At 58.4% G+C, this 25,707-nt stretch overlaps 1 protein-coding gene across 4 annotated transcripts; it reads left to right on the top strand.

Moving 5' to 3' along the window:
* Nucleotides 1–586: 586 nt before the first annotated feature.
* On the top strand, nucleotides 587–20,484 carry U2AF2 (U2 small nuclear RNA auxiliary factor 2). Of its 4 annotated transcripts, none has more exons than XM_048832594.2 (13): nucleotides 587–747; nucleotides 7,778–7,913; nucleotides 8,511–8,561; nucleotides 9,971–10,000; nucleotides 10,328–10,431; nucleotides 10,597–10,748; nucleotides 11,612–11,728; nucleotides 15,240–15,378; nucleotides 15,912–15,991; nucleotides 16,515–16,637; nucleotides 18,621–18,707; nucleotides 19,350–19,598; nucleotides 19,980–20,484. In XM_048832594.2, the coding sequence occupies exons 1-13, from the start codon at nucleotides 699–701 to the stop codon at nucleotides 20,112–20,114; spliced, it is 1,452 nt and encodes a 483-aa protein (XP_048688551.1). In that variant the 5' UTR covers nucleotides 587–698; the 3' UTR covers nucleotides 20,115–20,484. The 4 variants fall into 4 exon arrangements, with proteins under 4 accessions (XP_048688551.1, XP_074978492.1, XP_074978493.1 ...); XM_075122391.1 differs by having other exon boundaries at nucleotides 18,612–18,707; XM_075122392.1 differs by lacking the exon at nucleotides 8,511–8,561 and having other exon boundaries at nucleotides 18,612–18,707.
* Nucleotides 20,485–25,707: the final 5,223 nt, after the last annotated feature.

The raw sequence follows: 25,707 nt of genomic DNA, 5'->3' as shown, positions 1-25,707 counted from the left end.
GAGGGGCGGACCCGGATTTAGTGGGGTGGGTGTTGGGGGCCTGGCTGGGGGAGAAACAATGTCAATAGGGGGTTGTGGGGCAAGGGCAGCAATGGGGGCTGGGGGTCACTGGGGAACTCAGTGGTGGCTATAGGGAGTTGAGTGTAGTCACGTGGGGGGCTGTGGAGCAATGTGGGGGGTCTCACGGGGGGCTGAAGGACTCTAGGGCAGTTGGGGGGCGCAGGGTGGATTTATGGGGCTGGGAGTGATTGCCCTTTGCCCTCTTACGCCATTTCCGGCCCCCACCCGGAAGTGCTCGATTGCTGGCCCCTCCCCCACATTCTGCGTTCTTTCCTTCTTCGCGGAGGCGGAAAGAGCCGAAGCCTGCGCCCCCCCGTCTCCGGAAACAGCCGAAGCGGCGTCGAGAAGGGCTGGGAGGAGGGGACGGAGCCGAAGAGCTGACGGAACTCCCCGAAGCCGCGATCCGGGCGTGGGCGGAGTCTCCGAGCAGCGGTGCCTGGAGATCCCCGAGCGCGGGGCGGAAGGGGCCGAGCGACGGCGGAAATCCCCGAGCGCCGGGCGGAAGGGGCCGAGCGCCGGCGGAAATCCCCGAGCGCCGGGCGGAAGGGGCCGAGGGGTGGCGGAAATCCCCGAGCGTGGGGCGGAAGTGGCCGAGCGGGAGGCGCCGCGGCCTGTGCGGGAGCGAGGCAGAGGCCGCGATGTCCGACTTCGACGAGTTCGAGCGGCAGCTCAACGAGAACAAGCAAGGTGGGGGCGGGGCCGGGCCGGGACCAAGCCGGGGAAAACGGGCAGGACCGGGGCCCACCAACGCCTACTGGGCCCGGCCCGCGGCATGCGCCGGGGGCCCCTTCCCGCCAGCCCCACGGCTCCCTCCCCGTCCCATAGCGCCCCCCCGGGCCGGTCCCACGGCTCCCCCCCTCGCCCCATAGCGCCCCCCACGGCTCCCCCCCATGCCCCATAGCGCCCCCCACGGCTCCCCGCCTCGCCCCATAGCGCCCCCCCCGGGCCGGTCCCACGGCTCCCCCCCTCGCCCCATAGCGCCCCCCACGGCTCCCCGCCTCGCCCCATAGCGCCCCCCCCGGGCCGGTCCCACGGCTCCCCCCCTCGCCCCATAGCGCCCCCCACGGCTCCCCCCCATGCCCCATAGCGCCCCCCACGGCTCCCCGCCTCGCCCCATAGCGCCCCCCTCGGGCCGGTCCCACGGCTCCCCCCCCCTCGCCCCATAGCGCCTCCCACAGCTTCCCCCCATAGTGCCCCCCTCGGGCCGGTCCCACGGCTCCCCCCCCCTCGCCCCATAGCGCCTCCCACAGCTTCCCCCCATAGCGCCCCCCCTCGGGCCGGTCCCACGGCTCCCCCCCCGCCCCATAGCGCCCCCCCTCGGGCCGGTCCCACGGCTCCCCCCCCCTCGCCCCATAGCGCCTCCCACAGCTTCCCCCCATAGCGCCCCCCTCGGGCCGGTCCCACGGCTCCCCCCCCCTCGCCCCATAGCGCCTCCCACAGCTTCCCCCCTCGGGCCGGTCCCACGGCTCCCCCCCCGCCCCATAGCGCCCTCCCCGGGCCGGCCCCAGGGCTCTCTCCCTCTCCCCCCGCCCCATAGCGCCCCCCGGGCCGGCCCCAGGGCTCTCTCCCTGCCCCCGAGTCTCTTCAGCTAGTCATATAAGCTTCCCAGCTAGGTCTCTCGCTACCCCCATGGATCGTCTGAGCTAGCTTCATAGACCCTCCCCATGCTAGTTCCCTGCCTACCCTATAGCCCTATATGCAGCCCCATAGATCTCCTGCCCTATACACCTTCTACCTAGCCTCTCCCAGCCAACCCCATAGATTTCCTGCTCCATAGCCCCCCAACCTATAGATCTCTAGCCAACGCCATATCTCCCAACACATAGACCACTCCTTGCCTGCTCCTCATCCTACCCCATAGCTCCTATTCCCCTAGTCCCAACACCTTCCTGAGGGCCATGCCTTCAGCGTCCCTTCCCCGCCAAGCTCACCCTTCTCCAGCCTGCCCTATAGCCCCCTTCCAGTCTGTGTCCCCAACCTCTGAGTGCCTGTCTTATGGCCCCCCACTGCTGCATGGCCTCCAGCCAGCTCTCCTATCTGCCCCCAACTTCTCTATCCCCCTCCACTTCCCCTTTCCTCTGCCAGTGTCCGCCTTCCTGCCCTATAGCATTGCCTGGCCCCAAACTCCTGCTCCACATACCCTCCAGCAGCACCCCTACCTATCCCCCCAGAGCTCCCTGCCCACTCCTTGAGTGCCTGCCCCATAGCCCTCCACCAGCACCCTTTTGCCACAACCTACCAGCCTGACCCTGAACTCCCTGTGCCCCTCTCACTCCATGGTCTGCACCCCACAGGCCTCTGCACCCCTTCTGCCAGTCCCTCCCCCACTGGCATACCCCCAGCCAGCCCCTGCTCCCTCCTGTCTGACCCTCTCCACCCTGTAGCATCCCCTTGAGCAGAGACACTGAGCTCCATTATTAACCTTAACATGCTTTGGGGAGGGGGTAAAACATGTGGGTGTGCTCCCTTCTCCCCCCTGGGACTGGGGGAGGGGTTGGGGGAGAGAAGGGCAGGAACACCATCAATCCCAGCAGACTCAGGCTCCTCAGACTGGGGAGAGAGGGAAGTCCAAATCATTCCCTTTTCCTCCTTGGGGCAGGAAACTGACATCCCCTCTTGGCAAATAAGTCCAATAGGAGTAGGGAGGGGCACACGTCACCATTGGGGGCATTTTGGGAGGCAGGGCAGGTCTACTGTCCCCACCCAGCACTTGAATGCTGGGGTGATGACAGCCGTGGGCAATTTATGGGCCAGATGTGAATCTCTTGCCTGTTACAGCATTGGGTAGGAAGCGGGGGGCTGTGGCTTGGTCTCTTAGGGAAAACCCCTCCATGGGTCGGTAGGTTTCTCTGGCCCAGGACCTGGAAGGGTTTAAAACCCTTTGTGTGACTGTATGGTCATCTCCCTTGTGTTAGGAAGGAAGCACAGGGGGCGTCCTGCTCTGGGGTGAAGATGGAATCAATTCCAAGTCCATCCCTGTATAAAAACAACAAAAAGATCGTGTTTTGGGGGCTTGCTTATGTCAAAGTGGAGGGTAGCTCTGAAGCCAATAGAGCCAGCATCCTATTAAAAGCACAAAGCCTTTATAAATAACCCCTCAGAGGTGTGGGGTATTATATTCCTCGGCTTGGCAGAATTTGAGTCTGTCTCTTTTTTTGTAATTTGGATGGATGATAAGGATTATTTTAAAGCATTTTTTCCTTTTGTTTATGTACATTTTCACAGTTGGGCAAAAATTATGGGGTTTTACCGTTTTTTCTGTTTCCTGACTTAATTTTGAAGAACTGTGAAAATTTATGGGGTTTTAAGCATTTATTTCCTCTTTTTATCCATTTAAATTTTCAGTTGCACAAAGTTATGGGATTTAAACTTTTCTCTCTTTAAATGGTCAGTAGCTCAAAATTATGGATTTTAATTTTTTTCTCTTATCTATTTGAATGTTCACAGTTGCGTGGAATTGGAGGAAGTGCTGATTACAATTTTGCAGTTGTGCAAAATGATGGGCATTAAATGTTTTTTCTGTTTATCAATTTAAATTTTCACAGTTGCATGAAATTAGGGGGTTTTTAAGCATATTTTTTAGATTTTTATCAATTTGAATTTTCACGGCCGTGGCAAGTTCTGGGTGGGTCAGACAATAACGGTCTAATGCCACCGTGTGTTTGGTACGTGTTGAGGTGGGACCTTGTTCTCAAGCAGCGTTCTTCCTACTTTGCTTGTCTGTAAATGTCAATGATTATCAATGAGAATTTTTTCTCCCTTTGGGTGTGTGAAATAGACATGTACTGACATTTACCCATGAAAATCTGTATGTACCTGTCCTGCGGGTGCTAGTAGCTGCCTGTGATGGAAAATCAACCCCGGCTAACACAGTCCTGCCATGATCCTAGAGCCCAGTTTTCAGAGTGACAGTCGGCATCTGTAGGGCCATGGCATGGTTGGGGGAAGGTGACTGAGTCCTGTAAAGATGGTCTAGTGCTTAGGGGATCCATATTCAATTCCCTACTTGGCTACAGATTCCCTGTGTTGGCAAAAGTCATCTCTATGCCTCAGTTTCCCCATCCGTAAAATGGGGCTAATGCAAGCGACTTCTCCTTTTAAAGTGCTTTGAGATCTCCAGCTGAGAAGTGGTAGTTGGGGAGTGATCTGGAAAGTTGAGACAATAGTGCAGGGCAGCTGAGAAGACCAATATATCAAGAACTGTGAGGTGCTAAGTTACCACAGGTCCTGGGGGCCAGATAATTATCGTATCTAGACATGGGGGTTAGTAGAACTCTGGAGTCCAGATGTTCCCTCACTGCCTCGCCACAAGACCAGCTGATCTCCCCGAGATCAAGCCACACTGGTAACTCTCTCTGTCACGCGAGCTGAGCTGAGCAACCTAGTCTCTAGGACGTCCGGTTGTGATTGAAACAGGGCCCAGCTTGCTAGGTGCAGTGGTACCAAGTGGGATCAATAAACTCGTGCAGTTGAGGACCAAGGGTGGGGTGGCTGAATGGTTCAGGAGCTCGGTAATAATCCTGGAGGTCGTGGGCTCGAGGCTCGCTTGATTGCCCCCTGATCAAAACGGCCTCTGGGGCAGTCAAGGGTGGTCTCTCCTTCGCAGTCCCGTTGGCGCTGAAACCGTCCAGCCTGAACTGTGGCCTGATGAGTCATTGATGCCAGGGAGCGTTGACTTTGCCCAGGGTCAGCGGATAAAAGGGTGGGTGTTCTCCCTGCTTTGTAAACAGGCGTCAATGGGCCAGGGGCTCTCCCCTGTTCATTCTAGACAAGATGGAAACCCAGCAGTTCTGGTTGCTTTCCAGACTTGGTCACTATCATCCCTAGCTCTTACCTAGAGCTTTTCATTTGTAGATCTCAATGCACTTCACATGCTTTAGTGTATTTACGCTCCCAATGCCCCTGTGTGGCAACGCTGTGGGGAAATGGAGGCACAGACTGGTTAAGTGACTGAACCAAGGACATGCAGGCAGTCTGTGGCAGAGCAGGGAATTGAACTGGGATCTCGACTGGCGCCATAGCTGCCGGCCTGGCCTTCCCCTCTCAGGCTGGAAACCCACATCTGGGAGTGTGGATTATCCCTGAGCTGAAACCCCTCCCCTGCTCTGGCTCCCAAGCAGGTGCCAAAACCACTCCCTCCCGCTGCTCCCAGGACTAGGAATGGGGTGCTTCACACTCTGCCGTCTGTCTTGCACAGTTCCAGAGCTCGCCAAGCCTGTCCCCCCTGCTACCACCGAGAAATCTAACCCCCTCCTCTCTCACGCACATGGCTGGATCAACAGATCAGTCCTCACAAACAAGGCTTTGTACAGCCCGGCCCATGACACCAGCCTTTGTTTTCCCTCCCAGCACAGCTGTGGGCTCTTGGTCTGGTCCCTGGCCGGCACCTGCTCTGTTCTGGAGCTTGGGCCTTCCGCTCCCTCCTGGCTCAGACCATTTCCATTGTAAAATTGAACCCTGCAGAGCCTATGGGACGTGAGGGAAGGTGCAGTTCAAGGCCACTGGAGCTGGGATTGGGGCCCTGGGGGTGTTGCAGGGGCACCTGAGAAACACAGCCCTGGTGGTTAAGTCATAGAATCATAGAATATCAGGGTTGGAAGGGACCTCAGGAGGTCATCTAGTCCAACCCCCTGCTCAAAAGCAGGACCCATCCCCAATTAAATCATCCCAGCCAGGGCTTTGTCAAGCCTGACTCTTAAAAACTCCTAAGGAAGGAGATTCCACCACCTCACTGGGTAACGCATTCCAGTGTTTCACCACCCTCCTAGTGAAAAAGCTTTTCCTAATATCCAACCTAAACCTCCCCCACTGCAACTTGAGACCATTACTCCTTGTTCTGTCATCAGCTACCACTGAGAATAGTCTAGAACCATCCTCTCTGGAACCACCTCTCAGGTAGTTGAAAGCAGCTATCGAATCCCCCCTCATTCTTCTCTTCCGCAGACTAACTCTAGTCCTTCCCACTCCCAGTTTGGTGATGGAAATTGAGGCACTGTCGGGGGAGATGGCAAAGGGGAGCTAAGGGGCGGCGGGGGATAAAGAGGGGTTGGGAAGGTATGGAGGAGGTGGGGGGTTGGGGAAGGGGGCCAATGGGGCAGGTGGGGGTCTAGGGGAATGGGGGCTATGGGGTGAGGGGCTGGGAAACTATGGGCAGATGGGGGGGGGGCTTGTGGAAGGAGAATTATGGGGGAGTGGAGGGGGCACTTTGGGGACTTGGGAAGCTATGGGGCAGGTGGGGGGCTGGAGGAAGGGGTGTTATGGGGGGCTGAAGTTATGGGGCACATGGAGGGAAGAGGATGGCTGGGAGAACATGGGCTATGGAGCAGGCAGGGGGCCAGAGGAGAGCTGTGGGGGTGACTGGGAAGCTATGGGGCAGGTGGGGGGCACCCATGATGCCCCAGGAGCCGTATGCTGGTATATTTGAATAGTGTCTTATTTTTTTACCTTCAAACCTTTTTAAAGTTCCCCCTCGAAGCGTAGTTTCTCTAGTAGCAGAGCCTATTCAAAACCCGGAAACCTGACCTTTTCCCCCCCATCAGCTGAGATGGGGTTGGCAGATGCTCCTTGGCGCTTCCTGAAATCAGGCAGGAGGTTCGCTCTGGGGGGGCCCCACATAGCAGCTGGGGGGCGCTGAATCTGGGGCTTAGAGAGCAGTATACGGTGGGGGAGAATATAGCTGTGGTTCTGGGGTAGAGGCGCTGTTCAATGTCACATTGACAGGGCAAATAGCAAAGGCAAACAGCAGAGCCTGGGGTGTATGAGGCAGCGAAGTCCAGTGGTTAGATCGCCGGCGTATGAATCAGGACTCCTGGGTTCTCTCCCAGCTCTGGGAGGAGAGTGGAGTCTAGTGGTTAGAGTGGGGGAGGAGAACTGGGCATCTGCACTGCTGGGTTCTGTTTCCTGTTGGGTCAGGTTTACAAAGTTAGTTTGGTGCCTAATTCACTTAGACTCTGCTGCCTTCCCTTTTGCCATCTAAATGTGGCCTTTGTTCTTCTCGCTGGGATTAGAGGGGGAGACCCTCCCAGTTGGGGGGCAATAAAGTAGCGATCAGTGGGGAGCGGCTGGTCTTATCCAGCCCAGCAGGCATGGGGTGCGTGAGGATTTCGTCTGGTGCTCCTACGGGGCGATGGATCGGGTGGGGACGGTCGGGGGGGAAGGCAGAAGGGGGAGCAATGGATCGGGTGGGGACGGTTGGGGGAAGGCAGAAGGGGGAGCAATGGATCGGGGAGGCTGCATGGTAGGTGGCATCGAGGGGAGAGTTGGCATCAAGGTTGCGTCCTGGCATCTAGGGCAGTCTGTCCCTGCTCTGTGGGTGTGGGGGGACGCTCCTTGGATAGAAGACCTTGTGGTTCCTTGTGGCTGTCTGCCTGGCTGGCTTCCCTAGGGGGCTTGTGCCACCTCCATCACAAGGCAAAGTGTAGAGGTGCAGCCCCCAGAACTACGATTCCCAGCATGCCATGCAGTGCAGCATGGCTGGAGCTGGAGTCTTTGCTGGCTGCGCCTCTGAGATGGAGGGAGTGTTGCATGCTGGGAGCTGGAGTCCCTGACATGCTACATCCGGCAAACTGGAGCCTGTCATTGCAACTGGACCTGCAGTGGAGCCAGGCAAGGCCCAAGCCCCCGTGTGGGGAGACTGGTAGCTGCGGGGTGGATGGGACACTGAGAATTGGGGCGGGGGCTCGTGTCCCCTGCTAACCTGCCCGCCCTCCCCCCGCAGAGCGCGACAAGGAGAACCGTCACCGGAAGCGCAGCCATAGCCGCTCGCGGAGCCGCGAACGGAAGCGCCGCAGCCGCAGCCGGGAGAGGCGCAACAGGGACCAGCGCAGTGTCTCGCGGGACCGCAGGCGACGCAGGTAGGGAGGGGCAGTCTGGGCCCCAGAAACCCTTTGTCCCCCCCACCGCTCCTCACTGGTGCTGTGGCCGGTTCGCGGAGTCAGAGGGGGAATGGCTGGCCCCAAGCGCTGGTCTTGAGAAGAGATCTGGGGGGCTGGGAGCCAGGACTCCTGGATTCTACCCCCCAGCTCTGGGAGGGGAGTGGGGTCTAGTGGTTAGTGGGGGAGAGGGACTGGGAGCCAGGACTCCTGGGTTCTATCCTAGCCCTGGGAGGGGGGAAGGGGGTCTAGTGGGTTAGAGCCGTGGGGGCTGGGAGCCAGGACTCCTGGGTTCTATCCCTTGTTCCCTCTAATTTTTTTCCATCCATGTGCAGGTAATGTGCGGATGTGCACCACCAGTAGAAACACAAAAACCTAGAGAGAATATATTTTTAAAAAGTTCCCATAGGGATAATTACTCCAGCCAGGACAGGTTAGGCATTTTAGAACTCACTGTTCTCAAAGAATTAAATGCAAGGCTAAGAGAGAAATAAAATGATGAAATGCATAGACCAGTCAACAAACAAAAATAACACACTTTGAAAGAGTCAAATTACAGAGACTATATGTGCATTGCAGGAAGAACCAAGAATTAACAACAACAGCAACAACACAAGTATGTGTTGGGAGGTGAGTGTGTCAGAGACGGAGACTGTGTGTGAGAGAGAGAGACCCAGAGACTGGGTGGGTGTGTGTGTGGGTGTGTGTGTGTGTTGCTGGGGAAGTCTCTGAGAGATCCGTGTGCTCTCTCTTTAAGGCACTCACTCACCAGAAAGCTGGTTATCTAGACCGCAGCCGCTCTCCTGCTCCTGAGCCCTGTCCCCCCCTCCCCTGCCCTGCGGAGATGGGGTACATGGGCAGGGGGGAGAGGGACACCCTGATATCAGTGCCCCTCCCCGCTCTGCTCAGCTAGCAGGAGGGTCCCGCGAACAGCTGGCCAGGAGTCCAAGGCGGAGGGCAGGAGCAACAAGGCTGCAGAGCAGCCGGGGGTTGAGGGGCGCAGCGAGCACACACCGCTGAATGCGCACGGCTCTGCTAATCAGTGTGCGGCACTTGATTGATTCCTGGGCAGCTACGCAGCTTGGAGGGAACACAGGTTCTATCCCCAGTTCTGAGACAGGTGTGGGGTCTAGTGGTTAGAGCAGGGGGGCTGGGAGCCAGGACTCCTGGGTTCTGTTCCGGGCTCTGCAGTAACTTGTTCCGTTACCTGTATACGTGTGGGGGGAGAATAAATCTCTTTACCTCTCTCTATCCTCCTGCCGTTAGGATACCTCTCTCTATCTCCCACTGGCCATTCTCTGGGGGACATTCTCAGACATAACTCCCCCCTGCCAGGAGCTTTGGGGCGGGCCCAGCGCACTAGGAGTCCAGGCGGTGCAGACCGAAGGTTCTGCAGTCCCGCGTGTGCTGCCACAGAGCCCTTTCCCTTTGGTGGACTGACAGGCCGGGGCCAAGACACAGGTCCAGCGAGACCTGAAAGGAGCCGATTGGGTTACCCGCAGCCAATATTAACACCCCAGGAGCTGTGTGCCAGGGCCCTCCCCCGCCTACGTTACCTCCAGCCGGCGCTGTCCTCTGCCTCCCAGTGCCATTCCAGCTGTTCATAAAGCCTGTAAAACACGGCAATGGCCCTGTAACATGGTCTGAAATTCTTGGGGGTTCGGGGTGGGACAGGACATCCATGTAAGCCCGTTTGGGGTGTGGGGGTTATTGCATCTGGAGCTCCCCTGGTTGAGCTGCGTGGAGAGTGCATTCGACACTTGCTCTGCCCTTAATTGGAAGGGGAATTTTGACAGGGATCTCTGAGCCAAGCGTCAGGCTTTTGGGGGAAGTCAGCGGAAGATTCCTTCCCCTGTTTGATGAATCGGGTCTCTCTCCTGGTGGTCCTGTAATGCCCTGACCCAGCCAGTTCTCCAGTCGCCCCCAGAGTCTCTGAATGGCGAATGCAGGAATGAAATCTCTGAACGATCCTTTCAGCAGCCGTAAAGAAGCAGGAAAGGGCACCAACCTGACCTTTTTTTTCCCCCTCCCCTCTGCAGGTCACCTCTAAATCTTGCTGGCCCCTTGAGGTGAGTGCTGTTCTCCCAGGTAGGGAAACTGAGGCATGGGAGGGACTGGCTTACCCCCAGGGAGGAGGGATTCTGTGTCAGCAACGGTAGAGCATGGCTGCTCCATGCTGTCCCCTACTGGTCTAGGTGCTCGGCTCTTGCCTCAAGCTGCTGCTGGGATTGGCCAAAAAAGAGGGCAGGGCTAGTGGGCTGGGAACTCTCCCCAATCCTGAGTGGTGACCCTGGCTGGGGTTGGATCAAAGCATCTCGTGGGGTAGAAACCGTCATCCTAGCCCAGGCCAAACCTTGCCCCTCCTGCCCGGTGACGCGTCTCTCCTCTCTTGGCAGCCGCTCCCCCCGGCATGAGAAGAAGAAGAAGATCCGCAAGTACTGGGACGTGCCACCGCCTGGGTTCGAGCACATCACTCCCATGCAGTACAAAGCCATGCAAGGTATCTATCCTGCCTAGGTGCCTTCTGTCCGAGCAGGGAGCAGACCTCTGCTGACCGCCCCAGGCCTCTCTCTCTCTGCCCCATTGCCCCCCACTCCCCATCGGCACGGGGGCGGGGCAGGGAAATTGGCTTTTGAATGCGTGGATTGGTGTTTCTCTCTCCTAGCCGCGGGTCAGATTCCAGCCACAGCTCTCCTCCCAACCATGACCCCCGACGGATTGGCCGTGACCCCCACCCCGGTCCCGGTGGTCGGCAGCCAGATGACCCGACAGGCCCGCCGCCTCTACGTTGGAAATATCCCCTTCGGCATCACTGAGGTACTGGTGGCTTCGGCAGCCCAGCTGCTGCTCTCTCTTGTCCGTGTGTTGCCCGCACTCTCTCTCTCTCTGACTGGGACCCGTCGAGGAGCGCTGGAAGATATAACTTTTCTCCCCAAAACAGGGCAGCACTATCAGCAAAGGAGAGCAGAATCCATGGAGCGAGGTTGATGCCATGCAGCTAAACACATAAGCGGCTTTGGGGTCTCACTGGGGCCGACTGCCTGAGCTAGGTGGCTGAAGGGTATACCGCTCCCTCAGCTACATGATAGCCTCCAGGGGGGAGATCAGTCCTGAAAGCCAAGGAGGCCTGGGGTGCCTGGGTGGGGAACTGGGACTGTGTCTGTGAATGCTGTTGGCAATTGGTAGCTGCACGTGTCCTGAGTAGGCTCAGGTCTCTGTCCCTGTGACACATACAGACGGGTCTCTCTACTTACCCGGTGAGCAGTGCAATTTGGGTCTCCGTAATTTGCCCTCTTCGCTCCTGGACGTGGTAACGGTAACGCTGGCGTGGTTTTAACATCCTCTGCTCCAGTGACTTGCGAGCCCTTTCTTTTAATTTGTCCTGCCTGGTGACAACTGGGGCCAGCACCCCTTCCAGATAGCAGTAGGGGAAGTGCTCTCTTTCTTATTATTTGAATTTGACTCTCGCTCAAGCAAAAAACCAAGATCAAAAAGTTGTTTCCATTTCTTTTTAAAGTGAAAATTGTGGGGCTGAAATCCCTCGTAGCACAAAAGTTTGCTACCATCACGCAAGGCAAGTAGGCTGTTCCAGTTTTCCCACCTGCTCTTTGCTATCTATTTGAAATTCCGGGCCTACTGGTTTGCTGCCCTACATCGCTTCTTTCCCCCTCTCTCTGCAGGAGGCCATGATGGATTTCTTTAATGCTCAGATGCGTCTTGGCGGCCTGACCCAGGCCCCTGGCAACCCCGTCTTGGCTGTGCAGATCAATCAGGACAAGAATTTTGCTTTCCTGGAGGTGAGTCAGCTTTTCGTTCTGTCTGTACAGCGCCTCGCACAATGAGGCCCTGGGGCTCCTCAGCGCTCCTGTAACATACCCAGTTGTCCAATTCTGGTGTCCACAAGTCCAGAAGGATGTTGCTAAATTTGAGAGCATTCAGAGAAAAGCCACGAGAACAATTAAAGGACTGAAAAACATTCCGTATAGTGAGAGACTTCAGGAGATCAATCTGCTTAGTTAGGAGGTTAAGGAGTCACTTGGTCCAGTCTCTAAGTACCTAGATGGGGAACAGAGATGTGATCATGGGCTCTTTAGTCTAGCAGAGCAAGGTCTAACCTGCTCCAACGTCTGCCGGTTGAAGCTAGACAGATTCAGACTGGAAATAAGGCATACATTTTTAGCCGTGAGGGGAATTCACCACTGGAGCAAACTACCAAAGGTCAGGGTGGAATTTCCAGCACCGGAAATCCATGCTGGCTGTTTTTCAAACCGATCTGCCATGGTTCAAACAGGAATTATTTGGAGGATGTTCTCTGGCTGTGTTATGCACTAGATACTAGATGATCACAGTGGTCCCTCTCTGGCTATAGAATCTGTGAACCTGCCTTGTAATGAGACGGCAGAAACTTAGTCGATTTAGTCTCTCCGGAGATGGTTCAAAGGGGGATTGGCCTTCAGCTTGCAAGCACCTCCCTGGGGAGGAGATTTCTGCTGGCAGAGGACCCTTCAGTCCAGCAGAAAGAGGCAGGACCAGGAAGATGAAGAAACAAATTCCGGGGCCCCGGGAGGAGGATGAGCCATTGGTGCAATTGACCTAGGGTTGGGGTAGGTTTGCCATCTCTCAGCTGGTCGAAATTCAGACTGGATTCTTCTTCTGAAAGCACCTCTCGAGCTCCCCCACCCCCAAAAAAAGTTACAGAATCAGAAATACCAGGCTGGAAGGGACCTCGAGAGATCGAGTCCAGCCCCCTGCACTGAGGCAGGACGAAGTGTCCCTAGACCGTCCCTGATGGGAGTTTGTCCAGCCTGTTCTTAAAAACTTCCCTTGGAAGCCAGTGCGACCCCCTGGCCAGTTAGTCCCCATTTTGCAGCTGTGCTTTGGCTCCCCGTCTCCAAAGGGAAGCACTTTGCACTTGTCTTTTTTGGAGTTCGTCTGGTTGATCTCAGACCCAGTTCACGGTTGTTTGGAATTCTAACCTCCAAAGTGCTGGTGACCCCTCCCTGCTCAGTCTCATCTGCAGATTTTATAGGTGCACGCTCCACTTCGTTATCCAAGTCACTAACAAAAATATTGCCTAGTACCGGACCCAGGACTGACCCCTGCCGGACCAGTCTCCCAGTTTGACAGCGACCCATTGCTAACTAGTCTGAGTGCTGGTCTTTGAACCAGGTGTGCACCCACCGTACGGGAATCTCATGTGGAGCTCCTTTCCCTAGTTTGCTTGTTAGAATGTCATTTGGGACTGTCAAGCTTTGCTAAATCAAGATACTTCAGGTCTGCCGTGTCTCCCTGTCTGGTAGGCCAATAATCCTGTCAAAGAAGGCAGTTAGGTTGGTTTGGCAGGATTTGTTCTCGCCAAGTCCATACTGGCGATTTCTTGTAGCCCTATTACCTTCCAGGTGCTCACAAATTGCCTGTTCAATAATTTGGTTTCATAATAGCTTGTAGAATCAGTTCTGGGATCACTGGGTGAGGTTGTCTGGGCTTAGGCCAGACCTAGATGATCCCAATGGTCCCTTCTGGACTTGGGAGTCTGTAAAGGGGATGTAGAGTCCATGCTCCAGGGTGGTGTTTGATTGCAGCAGGGACAGGAGGAAGATTGCACCATGGCCCGTAGTGCGTTATGGGTGGGTGTTGCCATGCGGCGCAGGATACAGAACTGGATCTAGTCTGTCCTAGCAGGGCAGGGAGCATACTGGACTTAGTGGTCTGCTCTGGGGCAGCATGGCAGTGGGATTACTGGCTGAAGGGGCCTGTAGCGGGAAGCTGGGCCCCACCAGTCTCCGGTGGAACTCCTTTCCACATGATGGGACTGAGGCCAGGATCCGTTCAACATTTGGAGGGAGGATGAGACATTGGCGGGGATAACGGAACATTTGCCGTGTGTAAGGGAAGGAGTGTGATCCAGAGCCAGTAGGGGAAAATGTTTCCTCTTTCCTGGAAAGTTTCTATTTTTCAGCAAAAATTTGGATACCCGAATATTTTGGCAGAAAACTGGAATATTTCAATGCTGAAAGGCCGCTGCTTTGCCTCATGGAAGTTGTAGTTCAGGGGGTGATTCATGCTCCCAGTCTCCTCTATATCCTGGGCCACCTGTTTGGACTCCATCTTCCATAATACACCCTGGGTACCCTCTTGGAGAGGGGAGGTCGTGCATTAGGGGAGTCCCTGGCTGTGTTGCTCCATGGGTGACGTAGTCTGGCCAGCAGGGACCCAAGCCTGTAGATACAGATAAGGGTTTGAGGCAAGGGAACTACAGCTCCCATGGTGCACCGTGCCCTATCCTCTTGGATTGGGAAGGCAGTGCATCCTGGGAGTCCCATGATGCACTGCAGCCAGGGAGATGAAGTCCAGCTTGTAGAGGTGAGCAGAGTTTGCTTGCCTGGAGTCTACACCAGCGTTAAATAGGAATATTTTGGTTTTGGGGCATTTGGGTTTTGTCTCAAAAATGTATTTTTTCCCAGGAAGCAGGTGCTTCTCGTGCAAAACTTTGTTTTGCCAAAATCCCTGTTCTCCGTGGAAAATCAGTTTGGGTTGAAGTCATTTCACCCGCTCTAGCGTGGTGGACACCCCACCCTGTCCCGGAGCATCAGCCAACCACTAGGGCTATGTCTGCATGGGACAGCTAGCCTGGGCGTGAGCAACCGGGCCGCTTGGCTGGACCCGTGGTGCTGCGCTGCCCTGCGCGGCTGGGCCCGGGTTCCAGGGGTCTTTGTGCAGAGATGTTCTAGGATTTGGAACTCGTCTGGCCTGTAGGGGAATTGTGGGAAGGCATTGGAGGGTTATCAGCGCTCACGTGACTTAGCCTGCATCCTCACTGCAAAGTGGGCAAGTTCCTGCCCAGGTTCTGACCACACACACCCCCTGCACGCACCTGGCTTCTAGCCCCTGCTCCCCTCCCCCCCATCCTTCCCAGCTGGGTCACAAAGCTTAGAATTCAAGCACCAGGTCAGAGGGTTTTGTGTGTGTCTGGAAGGGGGTGTTGGGTCAAAACTTTGCTCAGAACCTGGATTAAGACACCCCCCAGCGATGGGCTGGGACAGGGCCAGGGCCAGGTTATTCCGGACGTGGCCAGTAGGGGGCGTTGTGCAGAAGGCAGTTGACACAACAGTGGTCCTGCGTAGCTTGGCTTGTTTTCGGAGACTGGGTTAGGTGGGCAGTTGGGCAGCGGTCCCGCTCGGGGGGGGGGCCAGATGTGGGCCGAATCGCTGGCGGATCACGTGAGCGCAGGGGCTCTGGGTTGTGGCATGCATGCACATTAAGTTCCTCCATGTCCCTCATCGGCTCCCCTCCCTGGTTCTCCTGCAGTTCCGCTCCGTGGACGAGACCACCCAGGCCATGGCATTCGACGGCATCATCTTCCAGGGGCAGTCGCTGAAGATCCGCCGCCCCCATGATTATCAGCCGCTGCCCGGCATGTCTGAGAACCCGTCTGTCTACGTGCCAGGTGAGTAGCCCCCCGGCCCCGGTGTGGGGCCAACAGGGGTGAGTGGGCCTGCACCTTCTTCCAGAGGGCACGGGGGCAAGGGAGATCAGCTTACCCAGGTCAGCCAGGTGCCCAGCCCTTCCCTAGACACATTCTGCATGGCATCGTCACGTACGCCCGTCTGGGTGTGGGGCAGCAGGGCTTGGGAGGCTGGAGAAATTGGAGGGAGGGACCAGATGCCCCCGATAAGACTGAGTCCAAGAGTCCACTGGGGGCTGGTTATGCAGGACCCTTCTCCCTGCACAGGGACACGGCCCTTTGGGGCTGGGGTGCAGGGGCTGATTATAGGGGGACCCCTCGTCTGGTGCTGGGATGTGGTCCCTCTGGGCTGGGGTGCGGGGCCTGTGACTCCAGGGACCACCACAAAGGTGGCCCTGCAGGACGAGTGGGGGCTGCGTTGCCGTCTCATGGGGCGTAACTGCCTTGCAGCTGCTCCAGAGCATGCAGGACAGTGTGGGACACCCATCGGTTCCCTTCCCTCTTCTCCCCGGCAGGTGTCGTGTCCACCGTGGTCCCGGACTCCGCTCACAAGCTCTTCATAGGGGGTTTGCCCAACTATCTGAATGACGATCAGGTGAGCACGGGGCAGCGGGCGGTCCCCCTCCGACAACGCCCGGGTCAGCCCCACGGGGCACCGGGAATGGGCTTTTCCCCGCAAGTCGCTCCGGCCCGCTGGCTTCTCCGCCCGCATATCCTGGCTCTCAACACCCATCTGCTCTGGTTTGAGCCAGAGCTGCCCTCCGAGAGTGGGGGCAATGTGAAATCTTTGCTAGGGAGGGCTTTGAATTACGGCAGACTGCAGCGGTGGCGTTCAACGCTCGTCACACCTAGCCACGAGACAGACCCATGCCAGGCACTGCCTGGGCATCCAACGACCGAGTTGAGGGGGGAGCATCATGCCAGGTGCCCCCTGGCAGCCAAAGCCCAGGGGAGCCTGTTGTTTTGGGTGCTGCCTGGGCACACAGTGAGAGCCCACCCTGCCCCAAAGAGCTCCTGGGCTACGCAGACAAAGAGTGGGAGGGTAAACTGAGGCAGGGGGGTGTGCCCAGGAGTCCTCGCTGCCTGCCCGCCCCAACTGCCCTCCCCGTCCGCCCCAGGTGAAGGAGCTGCTGACTTCCTTCGGGCCACTGAAGGCCTTCAACCTGGTGAAGGACAGCGCTACCGGGCTGTCCAAGGGCTACGCCTTCTGCGAGTACGTGGACATCAACGTCACAGACCAGGTACTTCCCAACTCCCCCCTCCTCCGCCCGCCTCTCCTCGCAGCTCTGCCGCCCTCCGAGGGGCCTGCGTCCGCCAGCCCAGCCAGCCGTGGGGGTGTGTGCGTTCTCCTTTTTTTTTTTGGTTTTCTTTTGTTTGGTTTTTCCTCCTCCCCTCCTTGAGCAGGTGAAATTTTTTTTCCTCCACCCCTAGGGAGCGCCAGCCTTTCTCTCCTTTACAGCTCCGGGGGCCCCCATAGGCCACGCCTCGTCGCTGTGATCGCCTCGTTTTCTCTCCCCCCACCCCCTTTTTCCCCCCTTCTCCCCAATCTTAGCCCGAACAGCGGCCACAAACCAATCCGAAGACCCCAGCTCTGCTCTGCCCATGCAAGCCGGTAAGATCCCCCCCTCTCCAAATAAAACCCCCCCATCAAATCCCGCTGTGGCCGGGAAATCTCCTCCCTTAGCCGCAGCTGCCTCCAGCGCCGATCCTGACTTGCCCGCGTCGGTTGCAGCCTTATAGAAATCTCTTCGGACTTTCTATATAACGGTGTTTTCTCTTCTCCCGCTGTGCTTTTTGTTATAGCGGGAGGAGGAGGAAGAGAACCGTAACAGCAGGGGCCCTCTGTGCGCTGCATTCCCAGCGGTAGTTGTTCAAATGCAAGTATATGTATAATTTTTTTTAATGTATTTTTTTTTGGATTTAAAAAAAAAAAAAAGCAAAAAACCAAGCAACCAACCAAACCACCCCGCCCCCGTGCGCCCCTTCAAATCGCCCCCCACAAAAAGTCAGCCCCGGCGCTGGCGGGAGAGGGGCATCCTGCCACAGAGAGGGTCCTTAGATGCGCGTAACTTCATAACCCCTCCCCCAACTCTCTCCCCCCTCCCCCCACCCCCGGAGGGCTTAGAAAGAGCTGGTCTAATGGTGCATGCTGGGCGCGAGACCTCGGCGCTTGGGTGAGTTGCGAGAGGGTGCGTGTGTGTGTGTGTCGTCCTGCCCCCAGCCTGTCTGTGCCCCACAACCCCTTCTGTCCCTGCACCCTTCTTTCCACTTCCTGTCCCAAACCTGACTTGGGTCTGTCTCCAGCCTGCCTGGGTCTCTGTGGCTCCCCCCCCAACATCCGGCCCTTCCTGTCCCCAGCCTGTCTTTCGGACCTGCGCCCCCTTTCCACTTCCTGTCCTTGGCCTGTCCTTTAGGCCTGTGGCCCCCCCCCCACCATTTCCTGTCCTTTGCCCCCCCTGCGGCGCCCCCCACTTCTGTCCTCAGCCTGTGTTTTGGACCTCCATGCGCTCCCCGCCCTGTCAGGAGCCTGACTTGGGCCTGTCCCCAGCCTGACTGTGTCACCCCATCTTTTGGGCACATGCCTCCCTGTGCCCAGCCTGTCTCTCGGGGCTGTGCCCTCTCTCCACTTCCTGTCCCAAACCTGACTTGAGCCTGTCTGGGTCACTGTGCTGTGGCCGCCCCCCCCTTTGCACTTCTTGTCTCCAGCCTGTCTGGGTCCCCACAGCCCCTCCTCCCCATCCTCCACTTGGTCTTGAGCATCCCTGTCCCCAGGTGGTCTGTACTCCTGCCCCGCACCTGGCTTTTTGGGGGCCGGGCGCCCCCTGCTGCGTGGGGAAATGCAGCAAGGTTGCGCAGTCGGTCAAGAGCTTCCCCTGCCGGCCTGGTGAGGGGGCGTCCGTGGCTGGCACCCGGCCCAAGCGCCCCCCGCTGGCTGGACTGGCCATGTGCCCATGGCCTGGGAGGCCTTCAGAGACGCAGGTAACGCAGCGCCCCCTGGGGGAGAACAGGAGAGCCTTCGGAGCCGGCTGCTCCTGCGCTCCCAGCACCAGCTCGCTGCGTAGGCCAGGCGCCCCGGGGGCAGAGGAGAGCTGCGTGAGTGTGTGCGCGCGTCTGTCTGTCCATCGCCCTTCGCGTCTGTGCTGATTGCAGCGGGGGGCCGGGGGGAGGAGCAGCCCGCTGCGGCGCTGGGAGCAGCCAGATTCATTTCCCCTCTGATTTCGAAGGCCATCGCCGGGCTGAACGGCATGCAACTGGGTGACAAGAAACTGCTGGTGCAGAGAGCCAGCGTCGGAGCCAAGAACGCCACGCTGGTGAGTGGGGGGGTGGGAGCCGGGACTCCTGGGTTCTCTCCCCGGCTGGGGGAGGGGAGTGGGGTCTAGTGGGTTGGAGCAGGGGGGCTGGGAGCCAGGACTCCTGGGTTCTCTCCCCGGCTCAGGGAGGGGAATGAGTTAGAGCAAGCGGGGTTGGTATCCCAGGCTAGCTGGGCCCTTCGGTCTGATCTAGTCTAGCAATTCCCAGGCTCCTAGAATGGGTGGGGCAGTTTTCCTTTCCCCTCCCTCCCCAAACAGAAAACGTGATGCTTTCCTCCCGCGTTATTTTGGGGTGCCAGGGCCATCTTCGGGAGGTCCCACTGGGTATCTTACTGGAGAGGCTGCGGGTGGGGTGATTTCAGGTGCCTTATGAGGCTTCCAAGTTGATTCGGATGGGGGAGCCCTGCTCCTCCTCCCCAAAGGGCGACGGGCTCAGGCTCCCGGCAGATGCAGGCAGCGTCCCGCCCTCGACCGCCAGGGCTGAGGTTCTCCGAGCCCCCAGGGGCAGGGTGGCGGCCTCCCTCAGATCCCAGCACTAGGGGCGAGTTCGGGGCCAGGACCAGCAGGCCGGAGCACGGGGCAGTCTGGCTGGGAAGGGGCTCTCGGGGCCAGTGCGTAACCCTCCCCCTCCGGTCTCCACAGAGCACAATAAACCAGACCCCGGTGACGCTGCAGGTGCCCGGGCTGATGAGCTCGCAGGTGCAGATGGGTGGGCACCCCACCGAGGTGCTGTGCCTCATGAACATGGTGCTGCCCGAAGAGCTGCTCGACGACGAGGAGTACGAGGAGATCGTGGAGGACGTGCGGGATGAGTGCAGCAAGTACGGGGTGGTCAAATCCATCGAGATCCCCCGGCCCGTCGACGGCGTCGAGGTGCCCGGCTGCGGCAAGGTGCATGGAAGTAGGGACTAGTGGCGGGGGCGGGGCTCGGAGCCAGGACGCATGGGGTCTATCCCTGGCTCTGGGAGGGGAGTGGTTGGTTGTGGGGGCCGCTGGGAGTCAGGATGCCTGGGTTCACTCCTTCCCCCTCCCACCACCCACCCATACATGTATACCGGGGTGGGGTGGGGGGGTCTAGTGGTTAGAGCAAGGGAGGCTGGGAGCCAGGACTCCTGGGTTCTATTTCCAGCTCTGGGATGGGAGTGGGGTCTGGTGGGTACAGCAGAGGATGGGGGGGCTCCTGGGGCGGGACAGCGTCAACCTCGGCCCCCGCACCCTCACCTCCACGTCTGGCTGGCAGCGTAACACCTCCCCTCTCCGCCCCCCCCCCAGATCTTCGTGGAGTTCACCTCGGTCTTCGACTGCCAGAAGGCCATGCAGGGCCTCACCGGCCGCAAGTTCGCCAACAGAGTGGTGGTCACCAAGTACTGCGACCCCGACTCCTACCACCGCCGCGACTTCTGGTAGCCGCCGGGCCGGGCCGGCCCTTCGGCCATGCAGCGGGTTTCTATTTTATGGCCAAAATGGTTTTTTGTTTTTTGTTTTTTTTTTCAATTGTTTTCTCCCCCCTCCGCAAAAAGAAAGACCCCCCCCCCTCCTGATTCCCTCCCGGCCCCTGAGGGCCCCCCCAGCCGACGGCTGCCAGTAATGGTTATTCCGTAGTAGAGACATCTCCTCGCGCCTTTCTGTGCCGTTGCGTATTGGCTGAGAAGGATTTCCTTGTTCCACCCACCCCGCCTGTTCTGTTATTCCCCCTCTCCCCCCAGCCCTCGGTGTGCATATGGAGTGTCTACCCCCCCCCTTTATTTCCCGTCGTAATTAAACACTTTTTCCAATCCCCCGGGGTCCGCCCGCCTGTGTCTGTCTCCACGTGGCGCTGCCAAGTCAGGGCTCAGCTCTCCGGGGCAGCTGGAATGGAGGATGTGAATGCCCAGGAATGGGGGGTGTTTGAGTTGCTGAAACAGACTGGGGACCCCTCGGGGGCTGGGATCGGGGGGGTGCCCCGTCCTGCCAGCTGCCGTCCAGGCAGAGAGGTGCTGAAGTCGGGGCCACGCCCAGGAAGAGAGTGGGAGAAATCCCTCTCTGAAAGAACTTACAATCAAGAGACAAGGCAGGCTATAGGGGAGGGGAAACTGAGGCACGGGGGGGCTGTGCCTTACCCGAAGGTGTTGGGGTGGGAGGAGGACCCAGGTGCCCGCTGGGACAGGCTGTCCGTCCCCATCAAGAGCAAGTGCTCTTCTAACCGCCCCGCACAGCCCCTTGGGAGCCAGCTCTGGATGTGCGTAGCTATAGTAGGTTGTCATCGCCATGGGGCTGAAGCCACCAGACGGGGGCGTCACTGAGCCACACACCAAAGCATGAGCCACTGCTGTTTGCTCTTGGCCCTGCTCCGTTAGCCAGCGGCTCGCACCCAGAGCACCCACTCGGTGCTCTCTAGCCCACCAGCTGGCACCATATAATGGCAGAGATTCCAGCTCCCAACCTCCATGGCTGAGAGAGACACAGGGCGAGTTGTTACCTTTGGTTACAGCTGGGGGCAAACTGAGGCACGGTGCTATAGAGGACAGCCCCTTAGATCAGTGGTTTTCAAACTTTTTTTCTGGTGACCCCGTTGAAGAAAATTGATGCCTGTGACCCAAAAGAGCTGGGGCAGAGGGTTGGGGAGCAGGGGTGAGCCCTGTGGGGTGGGGCTGGGAATGAGGGGTTCAGAGTGTGGGAGGGGGCTCTGGGCTGGGGATGCAGGCTCAGGGCTGGGGCAGGGGGTTAGGGCATGGACTTACCCCGAGCAGCTCCCAGTCAGCGGCAAAGTGGGGGTGCTAAGGCAGGCTTCCTGGCAGAGAGGTGGGGGTCCAGTTTGGTCCCACCCCCACGGCTCCTGCACCGCCCCACAGGCCTCATTAACCCTTTTGTGCATCCTGCAGCACATGGGGAAACTGAGGCAGGCGCTGGCTGGAACCATGCCCAATTCTCAGTGCGTCACACCCGCTGCCCTCACCTTGCAGCCGGTTCCAGGGCGGCCATTGCTGAGTGCCGCCCCTGCCCCACACAGCAGGGCTTTGTTCTCCAAAACCTCCCAGGGAGCTGGGCAGGGCAGGGGTTGGCGGTTGCTTAAGGCTGAAGGGCGGGTGGGTACTCGGCCCCTGGGAAGTGAAACTGAGTCACGAAACTGAGGGGAAGGGAAAGAGGCGGCAGCTGGGTAAAGGGCCCCAGGGGCCACCTGCCCTAGAAATCCCAGCCAGGGGCATGCCCATGATGACGGCGTCCGGGTCCTGTGGAGGGGCTGCGAAATGAGGGGTTGGAGACCAGCCCCAGACCCCATGAAAGGCCTGGAGAACCTGCTGTAGCTGCCTGTGTTTAGTGCAGGGGTGGGCAGACTTTTTGGCCTGAGGGACACATCTGCATGGGGAAATTGTATGCAGGGCCATGAATTTAGGGCCAGGGCAGGGGGTTGGGTTGTAGGGTGTAGGAGGGGGGTGCTGTGTGCAGGAAGGGACTCGGAGCAGAGGAGGGGTGTGGGTGTATGATGGGGCTCAGGGTGTTAGGGGCTTATTCCTTCACCCACTTACTTCCCTGGTCCTTCTCGCATGAACAGAGAGCAACAATACCCGAAGTCCAAAGGTGCAAACAATTCGATGTTTATTGGGGTGAACTTCCAGCAAGCATGATTCCAGTTTCCTTCCTTAGTATCCTCCTTCCCAGCTCTGACACCACAGAGCCTTACACCTGTGTCCCTGTTCCCATTCCTGCCCTTAGCCAAACATTATTCCAATTTCCTTACCCCCCCATTCCCTGTTCCCACTTCCCCCCCGCCCTTCCTGATTGACTGCAGACTATATAGTAAAACTTGAGTTCTGCTTAGCTATACCTTAACCAATCATTTTCCTGACATTTAACTAACCAATCCTAACATATTGTAACATGATTATGTAACCAATTATATCCCACCACCTTAATTAGTTTACACCCAGCAAAATTAATTGTACAGCAGACAGAAACAATCACAGACCCAGACAGAGACCATGCAAATAAACAATAGCAAAGTGGGAACTATAATGACAAAACAATACAGAAGTGAGGATTTCACATCCCAGCTATGGATAAGTGAGTTCTTGCCAGACAGGATGCTATCAAACTAAGTTTCCTTTTACATCTTCTAGGCACTTCCCTTTCTCTGGAGGCGATGGGCATTATCAGGACAGGATTATATCCTAACAGCCCCATAGCACCTTCTTTCAATGGGACTAGTTTGGGATGTGAGGATGTGACCAGTCGCTTCCCAGCTTATGGCTGCCTCTACTGCTTAGCCAGAGGCCTTAGCCTGAGAACAGGGCCTCAGACTGTCACAGTAAGAGAAGGCCCTTACACCGGCAGACTGTGATTCTGATTCTTTCTTTTATACCTCGATAACTAGCCAATGATAAGAATACACCTAAATTCTTAAAGTACAGGCCTTTACCGACAGGCCTGAATATCTATATCCTAACACAGGGCAGGGGGTTGGGGTGCAGGAGGGTGTGGCATGCAGGAGGGAGCTCAGGGTGGGGTTGTGGAGTGCAGGAGGGGGCTCAGGTAGGGAGTTGGGGTGCAGGCTCTGGCCTGGCACCACTTACCTGGAGTGGCTCTAGGGTGGCCATCCCGTGAGCCAAATCCAAAGCCCCGAGGGTCCGGATCCAGCCCCCTGGCCGTAGTTTTCCCAACCCTGGTTTAGCGGAACCGAGAGATGGTTCAGGGGTGACTTGATCCTGGCCCATCAGCACCGTCCTGACAGACCAGTATTCGCTAACGGGCTACCCTGAGCCGCGGGCTGCAAGGGGGAAGCTAGCCCCAACGGGCCAGGAAACACAGTATCAATTTTTAACAGTAATTCTTTCCCCAGGCTCGTGGCCCAGCCCATCTGGGAAATGAGCGGATCCCCTCTAGGCTGATTTCAGGTCAGTTCTCTGGCGGGTGAGAGGGTCAGGCTCGATGCTCGCTCTGGCCCTGGGCGCGATGACCCCAGCGGCTCAGAAAAGCCCAGCGGTCCTGGGCACTCCACTCCGGGGGCCCAGTCTCCTGTTCTGGCCACTGCTCCCCTCCCCTTTGCCTGGCGTAAGGTGCTCAGAGGCGCTGTGGCTGCAGTCGGAAGGACTTGCCCTGTTTCCTAGCCCCCTCCTCAGAACAATTCCTGGACGTGAATGTAAAGGGATCACGACACCTGCAGGGAAGGGCAGGGACCCCAATGCTTAAAAATGGTCTGCAGTAGATACGGGGGCAGACACACAGTCACCGAGATCAGGGCCCCGTCTGGCCAGGCACTGCCCAGACACAGTCACTGAGATTGGGGCTCCGTCACGCCGGGCGCTGCCCAGACACAGAGTCACTGAGATCGGGGCCCCGGGTGCTGCCCACAGTCACCGAGATCAGGGCCCTGTCTGGCCGGGCACTGCCCAGACACAGAGTCACCGCGATCGGGGCCCTGTCACTGGGCACTGCCCAGACACAGAGTCACTGAGATTGGGGCCCCGTCGCGCCGGACGCTGCCCAGACACAGAGTCACTGAGATCGGGGCCCCGTCGGGCTGGGCGCCACCTGGACAGACTCAGAGGCTCTCAGTCTAAATAGACAAAATGGGGGAGGGGAAACTGAGGCACAGAGAGGCGCTGCATCTTCCTAAAGATCATACAGCAGGTCAGTGGCAGCATTGGTGAGAAAGCTCAGTTTTCCTGACTCCACCCCCCCCCGCTCTAACCCCTAGACCCCACTCCCCTCCCAGAGCAGCAGAGAGAACCCAGGAGTCCTAGGCCCATGCCCCACCCCCTGTTGACTCGCTGTCCCTGCTCTGCACCCCTCCCATGCAGTTGGGGACAGCCCCCCCATCTCAGACATCTGGCTGTATGGAGACGTGCAGGAGTGAAACGGGCACCATCAGCAGCTGTCTGTCAGGTCCTGGATTTGGAGCCACTGGGGGTCGGGGGCTCGTCTGCTCTTTCCCCAGTGCCCCAGGCCATGTCCTGCTGCCCCACACGACCCACCCAAGGATGGGATGTGACTCCAGGAGTCTGGCCAGCTTGGGGGGGCGGGGTGGACACAGGGCCTTTCCTCTCTAGGGGGCGCCACCTCCCATCCAGCCCCAGGGCAGGGACTGGCTGGCTCAGGGGGCAGGGAATGGGGCACAGGCCCTTTCCCCTCTAGGGGGCGCTGGCTCCCATCTGGCTCCAGGTGGGGGTCAGTGGGATAGAGCCAAGGGCCATCGGGGCATCAGGACTCCTGGGTCCGTCCACCCCCCACCCCCCCCCCGGACAAGGCTCCCAGGAGCTGCTCTGAGCAGCCGAGGGGGCTCGCTGGCCTGTGGCCCTGTGGCTGGGGGGTCGCTGGGTCCTTTGCCTGGCTGCAGTGGGGCGGTGGGTCAGCGCCAGAGGTGTCGCCGGGCTGGGGAGATTTAGGGGGGTCACAGGGGGATGCACATTGGGGAGTGTAAGGGGAACAAGCTCCCTGTGACCCCAGCACCCCCTTCGGGTCCACGAGCTGAGGGGAGGGGCCCAGGTGCCCCAATTCCTGCCCAAGACACCGACCCCCCCTTCCTGCCCTGATGGAGCCGGCTGGACGCAGCACTTGGGTTTAGTTTTTGTCAGGGGGGTGGGGGGCAGATTGTCATTGTGGTCTCCCATCCCCCACCACACCCATGGGCCCCCACTGATATCCCCATCCCCTGCCCCACTCACCCCCACTGACTGCACCCCACCAGCCCCCAACTTCCCCACTGATACCCCCATCCCCTGCCCCACTCACCCCCACTGACTGCCCCACACCCCACCAGCCCCATTGATACCCCCATCCCCTGCCCCACTCATCCGCCCACTGACTCCGCCGCACACCCCACCAGCCTCCAACCTCCCCACTGATATCCCCATCCCCTGCCCCATTTATCCGCCCACTGACTTCACCCCACCAGCCCCCAACCTCCCCACTGATACCCCCATCCCCTGCCCCACGCACCCCCCACCCCACCCCACCCCACCAGCCCCCACTGACTCTTCCCCATACACTGCCCCACTGAGCCCCATAACCCCATCCTAGAGAC

The sequence above is a fragment of the Caretta caretta genome, chromosome 23 (genome assembly GCF_965140235.1).
Source record: "Caretta caretta isolate rCarCar2 chromosome 23, rCarCar1.hap1, whole genome shotgun sequence".
Classification (NCBI taxonomy): Eukaryota; Metazoa; Chordata; order Testudines; family Cheloniidae; genus Caretta; species Caretta caretta.
Note: the sequence above shows the minus strand (reverse complement) of the source record. Positions and strands in the feature narration are given on the sequence as shown.